This window comes from Telopea speciosissima, chromosome 2, assembly GCF_018873765.1.
Source record: "Telopea speciosissima isolate NSW1024214 ecotype Mountain lineage chromosome 2, Tspe_v1, whole genome shotgun sequence".
Taxonomy (NCBI): Eukaryota; Viridiplantae; Streptophyta; class Magnoliopsida; order Proteales; family Proteaceae; genus Telopea; species Telopea speciosissima.
In genome coordinates, this window is record NC_057917.1 from 81,663,436 (window position 1) to 81,672,883 (window position 9,448).

At 40.0% G+C, this 9,448-nt stretch overlaps 1 protein-coding gene across 1 annotated transcript; it reads left to right on the forward strand.

Annotated features, from left to right (window-relative positions):
• The first annotated feature begins 2,078 nt into the window (after positions 1-2,078).
• Positions 2,079-8,623, forward strand: LOC122651996 (copper-transporting ATPase RAN1-like). The gene is made up of 9 exons (XM_043845611.1): positions 2,079-2,453; positions 3,627-4,241; positions 4,370-4,799; positions 4,932-5,257; positions 6,509-6,567; positions 6,643-6,985; positions 7,116-7,316; positions 7,433-7,690; positions 7,928-8,623. Exons 1-9 carry the CDS (start codon positions 2,133-2,135, stop codon positions 8,402-8,404), a joined length of 3,030 nt encoding a protein of 1,009 aa, XP_043701546.1. The 5' UTR covers positions 2,079-2,132; the 3' UTR covers positions 8,405-8,623.
• Positions 8,624-9,448: the final 825 nt, after the last annotated feature.

Genomic DNA, 9,448 nt, shown 5'->3' on the forward strand with positions numbered 1-9,448 from the left:
CAGCAGGAATGCCCTCCAAACTGTAATATTAAGTGGGTTGATGAGCTGATCTGTACTGAAAATCACATCTGGAAGCTAGACTTGCTTGACGCTTTATTCAATGATGAAGTGAAACAAGCTATCCTTCGAATCCAGATACCGCTCCTCCCAGGTCCAGATACCTAGGTTTGGGGGGCGGCAAAGAATGGGATATATTCGGTGAAATCAGCTTACCATTTACAATGTAATATCAAGAACAGGAGCATCCCAAATACCTGTTTTGGTGCGGAGCCCTCCTCATCTAGGATTAATAAATGGCATGATACGGCAACAGCAGTTTGGAAGTCCATTTGGAGATGCCACACTCTACCAAAGCTGAAGATGCTATTGTGGCGTGCGTGTCCGTCAGGGCTAGCTATTGGGGAGGAACTTTGTCGCAGGAACTTAAATGTAGACCCAAAGTGTGCACGCTGTGGAGACGTGGTAGAGTCAGTAGATCATGTGTTTCTTCACTGCCCCTTTGCTCGGGCTGTTTGGTTTGGAGGCCCTATAGCTTTTCGGATCACAAAATTTTCAAGTTTCACAATACAAGACTGGATAGGTAGCTGGAGCAAGGAGCTAAAGCTACGTAAAACATAGTGGAAAGACTTCTCAAGCCTCTGTAGCCACATTTTGTGGTCTCTATGGCTAGCAAGGAATGATTTTCAGTTCTGTCAGAAAATTTGGTCTCCTTTGGACGTCATCCGGGCAGCAACTTCTTATCACCAGGAATATATGAATGCACACCTGTCTGCCCCAAAGAAAATCGATCAGATCAACAAGCAGTTTCTTGACTCATCTGTGAAGGCAGTTTGGACCCCACCAGACTCTCCTTTTTACAAACTCAACAGTGATGGTTCCTGGAGCTCTGACCATTACTTTGTGGAGCAGGCTTGATAATTCGAGATCACAACTCGCGTCCTATTATTGCAAAATCTGAAGTCATCTCCTTCTCTTTAGTTATTGAAGGAGAAGCACTGGCAATGAGGGTTGGCCTGCTTGAGACTATTTTCGAATGCATTGAGAGCATCATTGTTGAGTCTGACTGCAAACCCCTCATCTCATATATCCAAGGCACCACTGCAGCTCCTCCACTAGCCATACAGTCTATCCTTTCTGATGTTGTCCATATCTCCACCTATTTCAAGGATTGTATTTTCTCTTTCATTCCTAGGGAGGCGAATTGTATCACAAACTCCCTAGCTAGGAAGGCCCTGTCTTGTACGTGTACGACAGTCTGGCCTCTTTCCACTCCATGAGTGATTGAGTTGTTAACTCACTCTCCTACGAGCTCTTCACATTCTAATGAATAGACTTTCCTTTACCAAAAAAAAAAAGACATGAATAAAAATCCTCTACTGTACTGCACATCCTGCGGCACAACAGAGGATCCTGGTCCCTAAGACATCCCCCTTAACTGTTTTTTTTTTCTTTCTTTTTTAGGTAAGACCCATAAACAATTCCATAGTTTATACATTTTAGAAGGCATCATTTGATTCATTTCCACGTTATATTCATTGCTCCAATTTTGATCAAAAGGTCCCACCCAAAAGGAATAGATACATCTAGTGGGGGAGCCCCATCCTATAAATGGGACCCACTTAATATAGGTTAGAATGGACGGTAGATCCATAGACCCATCTTGATCAAAAGTCCTCATCCAAGAAGGGTAACAAGTAACTATAGACCCACGTAATCATTGAATCGAAGAAGAAATTCCAGCAATCCTACTGAGTGGTTCCCACTATTTCGAGCTTAAATTGGACGGTTGAGATCATTAGACCCCAAAGAAGGGAACATATGGTCACCTACCGTTGAAATTATTTTTCAAATACAACTTTTTTTTGGGTAAGGTAATGACAGCTTGGGTCCTTGGGATATTGGCAGTACAAACTACGAAATGGAGTAGTACAAGGGATATGCCAGTCACTAAAATGATATTTTTAAGGGTATTCCAGTCAAATAAAAGACTCTTAATTCTACTAATACCTTCTCCTTCTCCGCTATCGACAGCAGCGACTTCGGCGGGAGCTGCTACAACTTGGAATTTGCAAACAAGAAAGGTCTCCTCTTTTGAACTTCGCTGTGTTTTGGGTCTCTTATCGGATCCTCTAATGGCTCCGAGTATCAGAGACCTTCAGCTCATGCCGGTTCCTGGTGTTGGAAGAACGCCGGGGACTGTCGTTCCGGTGGATGATACCGGCGACCTTGAAGATGTGAGGCTTTTGGATTCTTATGAGAGAGAAGAGAGGGAGAAGAAAGGTAATGTGGAAGAGGGTATGAGGAGAATTCAAGTTAGTGTCTTGGGGATGACCTGCGCTGCTTGCTCCAATTCTGTGGAGGCAGCCCTTGTTGGAATCCGTGGGGTTGTAAGGGCTTCTGTTGCTTTGCTTCAGAACAAGGCGGATGTGGTGTTTGATTACAGATTGGTTAAGGTTTGTCTTTCAAATACATGATTCTTATTTCCTTTCGTTTTATGTGTTTATTGGTTGGTAACTTATTTGGGGGTCGTTTTTGGATTTTGAGAATTTGGTTCGCATTAAGGAATATTTGGTTGTTCTATTTGTATGAGAAAAGGTTCACGTGATTTGATTCTCTTTGATTTATGAGCGTATATGTGTTGACTTATTGGCTGGGATTCCTGGCTTCTATTCTTCAAGTTCTCAAAAGGAAAAACTCTTTTTGTTGTTTGTGATTATCATTGGGTAGTTTTTATTTTTTGGGAAATCTCCTTCTCTGTGTTGCAGTTCTTTACTTCTCGTTTTTAAAATTCTTGGGGTATGGGGCTGGATGTGGTGTGGTATTCTGAATTTTTAGTTAGTCCTTTTAATTTTTATAGGTTGTTAACATTGAGTGATAGCAATGGATCCACCTTGCTTTGCATCAATTATCGACAATTAATGCCATCTTAGCATACCTACATTGTAGTTCCTCTCCTAGAGACTCTAATGGTTATTCATTCTGTTTGTCTTGTCCATAAGAAAACTTTTAGGCTGAGTTTGGATCATGAGAATCCAAACTGCAGAGAATTACTTCAGTTTCGTGTTAAATCTGGTGATGTTGATCATCAGCATGGAAATTGAATACATTTGACCTCCCACTTAAATAGGTGGATGTTTTGACTCCACAAATCATAAAAACAACTCATTGTTGTCGGGACTGAAAATGCCATTGAGCACTAGATTTTATCCTTGAGCATGTTTCCTGAAATCATGGGAATTGGTACTCTCATTGTCCAAACTGACACTTATTGTTCATATTGGTTCAAGGAAAGCATAGGTTTCTAAATTATAGCGTAATGACAGGTAAAATCAATTAAAAATGGAAAATTTAAAAGAAGAAGAAGAATTCACAGTCAAGTTTTAAATATAAATAAAGAACATTGTGGGTTTTAGAAGTAGCTCTAATACATGATAACTAGAAAGAAAGTCATTTGGGTGCGGGGGATGAAGACATCAAGTTGCATGATGGACAGCTCCGTCTGTGCTTGACTGTTGCTTAGTTTCTAATTAGTCAATATACTTGATAACTATTACAAATACATGGACCAGGAATTATCTTGAAACTCAATTGACATTCCCACTTACAACTGTATCTGTTGGGTGCAGGATGAAGACATCAAGACTGCAATTGAAGATGCGGGTTTTGATGCCGAGATTCTACCAGATCCCAATACATTTGGAACAAAAACACAAAAAAAGTTGTTGGGGCAGTTCAGGATAGGAGGTATGACATGTGCAGCTTGTGTAAATTCTGTTGAAGGTATTTTGAGAAAGCTCCCTGGGGTCAGCGGAGCAACTGTTGCCTTGGCCACTTCACTAGGGGAAGTTGAGTTTGATCCTTCTGTCATTAGTAAGGATGATATAGTTAACGCAATAGAAGATGCTGGTTTTGAAGCTGCACTAGTACAGAGTGGTGAACAGGATAAGGTTTTGTTGGTGGTTGCTGGATTGTCCAGTGAAGTGGATGTGCAAATTTTAGATGGCATGCTTAGGGACATGAAAGGGGTGAAACAATTTAATTTTAACCAGAATCAGACCGAACTAGAAGTTCTATTTGATCCTGAAGTCATAGGTTCCAGATGTATAGTTGATATGATTGAAGGTGGAAGCAATGGAAAACTTAAAGTCAATGTCCAGAGCCCTTATTCGAGAATGACTTCAAACCATATGGAAGAATCTTCAAATATGTTCAAACTTTTCATTTCTAGTCTGTTCCTCAGTGTGAGTATGATTTTTTTTGTAATTTGAATGTATGACCTATTATGCTTGCTATTTTGATTCTGTCGTTTCTTATCTTTTTCTCTTTGGCCTTTTCAATTTACTGTCGATATTTGATGACATGGCTACAGATTCCTGTGTTCCTTATACGGGTAGTTTGTCCCAACATACCTTTCTTCTATTCTCTAATGCTTTGGCGATGTGGGCCCTTCTTAATGAGTGATTGGTTACAATTTACATTGGTAAGTATTGTTCAATTTGTTATTGGCAAGCGCTTCTACATAGCAGCTGCCAGAGCCCTGAGGAATGGATCGACAAACATGGATGTTTTGGTTGCGCTGGGAACTTCAGCCTCTTACTTCTACTCTGTCTTTGCCCTTCTATATGGTGCCTTCACTGGGCTCTGGTCTCCAACATATTTTGAGACAAGTGCCATGCTAATAACGTTTGTGCTGTTGGGGAAGTATTTGGAAATTCTTGCCAAGGGAAAAACATCAGATGCTATCAAGAAGTTGGTAGAACTCGCACCAGCAACGGCTATCTTGCTTGTCAAAGATGCAGGTGTGATTCACCCGTATAAGTTTTTAGAAGCATTACTCTTGCTTCACTCTGTGGTAGAGCACAGCCACCCTTTCCCTTTTATACTGATTCACAATAATTTGGTGGTTTGTTTTATTTAATGTTGGGTTCCAGGTGGGAAGTGTATTCAAGAAAGGGAGATAGATGCTTTGCTAATTCACCCTGGTGACACGTTAAAAGTTCTTCCTGGTTCCAAGGTTCCTGCTGATGGTGTGGTTGAGTGGGGCTCAAGTTATGCTGATGAGAGTATGGTAACTGGTGAATCCAAACCTGTTTTGAAGGAGGTCAATTCTGTGGTTATAGGTGGCACAATGAATTTTCATGGTGCTCTTCATGTACAAGCCACTAAAGTGGGGTCTAGCACAGTTTTGAGTCAGATAATTTCTTTGGTTGAGACAGCGCAGATGTCAAAAGCTCCCATTCAGAAATTTGCTGATTTTGTAAGTACATGTAGTCCAGTCTTAGCTTATAAATGTGCTAGTTAGTTTCAACTGCATCCATGACTGGTTTACGTTAAATTGGGGGAAGCAAAATAACCTCCATAAATGATTAAATTACGTACAATGCTAGTACTTTGAGCAGGATTTATTTTACACTGCTGATTCATTCTGTTTCCTCTACCTCATCAGTTACCAATCTGTACCTATTCTACAAACTTTGACCTATATGTTCATTCTTCCTCTAAAATGGGTTTATCAGTGTTTTAGAATTTACCCGGTACACTCAGAGGATAGGGAATCTAAACAGTTGTCTTTCACAAAAAAAATGTCTTAATATCGAAACAATTGAAGCTAAATAGTTATCTGCATAAAGAAATTGATTTCTGTTAGGGTGCTTGTCTTGTTTAGACATAATCATGAGTGTCCCTTTCCCTTATGATTCTCCTTCCAGAATGGTGCTTCAAATGGTGGAACCATTTGTTTTTACTTTCTGCTGCACGTCTGGCTTTGGTTCCTGATAAAAATTTAAGATTTTTCAAGCAGACTAACTTCCACCATGGTTCACCCTCCTTTCTGGCCATTAGGATGAGTTAGTTTTCAGCTGGCTCTGAATTTCATAAGCATTGAAGACTGCAAGTAATCAAGTAAAAATAAAATTTAAGCTAAGCCAAATAGATAAAGTGATGGACTTAATAATGGGGTCTTCATTATTTGTCCAAAAATCAAAGAGGAACAGGAACAGAAGAGAACTTAATAATGGTAGAAATGAAAATACACAGCAACTTTCAGGAATTGAAAATACCAATTGTAATTGTGCAATCTGATAAAATCAAGAGAGATTATAAAATAGGTTTTACACTAACTGCAATTAATGGAATCAGCTTTGGTAAGAAAATCTAATTCCACCTCATGCACATTGTATGACGCATGGTTGGGATCCTTAATACAGTAGGATTGACCCCTGATGGTGGTTCCACTGTGAGAAACTGAGAATAGGGTGAATGCAATCTCTCATCATCACCCCCCCCCCCCCCCTGAAAAAAAAGAGGAAAGAAAAGCATTGAGTGTGGAGTAAGCCTTCCCCATGCCTGAAAATAAATCAGTTATATTATTGTTAACTTTGGTTGTCATGTTTGTATTCTTCTGTTTCGTGGTTTAACTACTCCCTTGTGTGGCTTCTTATAGTTCTCTGGTGTCCGAAATGAATGAAAACCATGAACCTTGTTCTTAACTCAGTTGTCTTGCTTTCAGGTTGCAAGCATTTTTGTTCCTACAGTGGTTACAATGGCATTGCTGACACTCTTGGGATGGTAAGTTTACTGTGGCGTATTGTGAGGTAGTTGCTAAATACACACCATTCTGTTTTAATTTTGATAAATGTGCAGGTATATTTGTGGGACATTTGGAATTTACCCAGAAGAGTGGCTACCTGAAAACAGCAGCTGTTTTGTTTTTTCCCTCATGTTTGCGATATCAGTTGTGGTGATTGCATGTCCTTGTGCACTTGGCTTAGCAACACCAACAGCTGTCATGGTTGCAACAGGTGTTGGTGCTAATAATGGTGTCCTTATAAAAGGAGGAGATGCTTTGGAAAGGGCTCAGAAGGTTAAGTATGTGGTATTTGACAAAACAGGTACCCTTACACAGGGAAGACCCACAGTCACAACAGTGAGAACTTATACAGAAATTGATCGTGGAGATTTCCTTACTTTCGTTGCTTCTGCTGAGGTTAGTCCAGATCTCATAATTGTTTTCAAGATTGTTAGTTTTTGTTTCACTTGGTATGATATGGACATAAACCGTCGAATTAAACATTCTACTGACAATTGTTCCTTCTATTTTTCTGCTGATGATGTAGGCTAGCAGTGAACATCCATTGGCGAGGGCATTAGTAAATTATGCTCACCATTTTCATTTCTTCAATGAGCCATCTGCTGCTAAGGATTTCCATAATGAACACAAAGAGTCTAATTTTTCCGGATGGCTTCTTGATGTCTCGGACTTTTCTGCTTTGCCAGGGAGAGGTGTGCAGTGCTTTATAAACGGGAAAAGGGTTTTGGTGAGCTTTTGACGTTATGATTCATTCAAATACATTCACGTACTCGAATTGAAATCATGGAAGTATAATTGTGCTTTATGGATGTTGTTTTTTGTTGGACACTGTATAATGAACAGGTTGGTAACCGAAAACTATTGCTTGAAAATGGGGTTACTATACCCGATGAAGCTGAAAGCTTTGTGGCAGAATTAGAGGAAAGTGGAAAAACAGGGATACTTGTGGCATATCATGACACTCTCATTGGCGTTTTGGGATTAGCAGATCCTCTTAAGAGAGAAGCTGCTGTTGTTGTAGAAGGCCTCAAGAATATGGGTGTCCGACCAGTAATGGTAACGGGGGACAACTGGAGGACAGCACAGGCTGTAGCTAAAGAGGTTTGTTTCATCTCTGGTTAAACTTTCCATAGCCAAACCTCAACCATCAAATCATGTGAGTTGATAAGTGCATGTGCAATTGGGAGTTTCTATTCTCTTTAAGCACAGATTTTACTTCTCTCACTCTCTCTCATTAAATTGTTACAAGGGGATTTAATTGTTCCATGAATATGTTTTTGCTCTCCTGATTATTTCCCTGCTATAAATAAGGTCAATATAAATATTCATGGCTGGCAGGTTGGCATTCAAGATGTGAGAGCAGAGGTGATGCCATCTGGAAAAGTTGATGCTATACGTTCATTTCAGAAAGATGGAAGCACAGTTGCCATGGTGGGTGATGGTATCAATGATTCACCTGCTCTTGCGGCTGCAGATGTTGGGATAGCGATTGGAGCAGGGACAGATATTGCTATAGAAGCTGCTGATTATGTGTTGATGAGGAACAACTTGGAAGATGTCATTGCAGCCATTGATCTATCGAGAAAGACCTTCTCCCGTATCCGATGGAATTATGCGTTTGCCATGGCATACAATGTTGTTGCCATCCCGGTCGCAGCAGGGGTTTTCTTCCCTTTACTGAGGTTCAGGTTGCCGCCTTGGGTAGCTGGGGCCTGCATGGCCCTTTCATCTGTAAGTGTTGTATGTTCTTCTTTGCTTTTGAGAAGATACAAAAGACCCAGACTTACAACTCTACTTGGGATAACTGTAGATTGAAATAATAGTGTCAATAGAAGAAGAAGAAAAAAAAAATAGGATGATCGGGAATGGAATGAATATGAAATAACATTCCATATCCCAATTTTGGGTGTCATTTATTTACTTCGTTAAGATACCATGGGGGGTGAATCTGCCCTTCCATTGTGTGTATATCTCACATGTACTTGTATCTGTCTCCATTTTCCACTGATTGAATGGAAGAACATATATGTGTTCCCTGATTGGCTCTCTTGTTCCTCATTTACATTCATTTTTAAGGTTTTCCAGATGGTGCTAAGACCATTTACGAGTGATGTAGTCCTCAAATTTCCTTGGAGTGCTGTGAGACCATGGTTTAGAAGGTCCAATGACTCCAATCATAAAGCACTAATCATTACAAGTTTCCAATAGTTCCAGGTATATAATGTTTTGAGTTTAATTTCAATTGGGATGGGCTGGGCATTAGGATTCTGTCCTTTAGCCAATCAGCAAAGCTATTACTGAGATGTGGTCTGTGGGAAGTAACACCGATCCTGCTTGACTACTTTGCAATTTCAGTGGACATGAGTGCATGACTTGATTTCTTGGTTACAAACCTAAAACGTGGAATGATTGATCTTCACTGGAATTGAAGTTTCCATAGCCTGTTAGTACTGAGGAGTCATTCATTTATGTGTAAAACCATAGACAAGAAATACCTTACTGATCTGCTTTGTTGCCAGTTGGAGTTGGCTCACTCAAGTTCGATTGAGACCTCAGCAAACCCTAGGAGTGAGAACAGAGCCCTTACAAAATGAACTGAGATTATATTGACCGAGTTCTTAATTTATCGAAGCCTAAACAAAGAGAATTTCAGTCCTGTTAGATTTTGGCTGATGAAAGAGCACCAAGCCTATATATTGAGTTAATGCTTTGAAACTCATTTTCAGTGAAATTGAGGAATCTGCTGTAAGGGCATAAGATAGAATCTGTGCAGAAATTTGTTAGTGTGAGAGCTTGTGTTCTGACACAATCAAGGGGACCAGAAAATGTCAAAAAATTATGTAATAACTTGACTTTGGT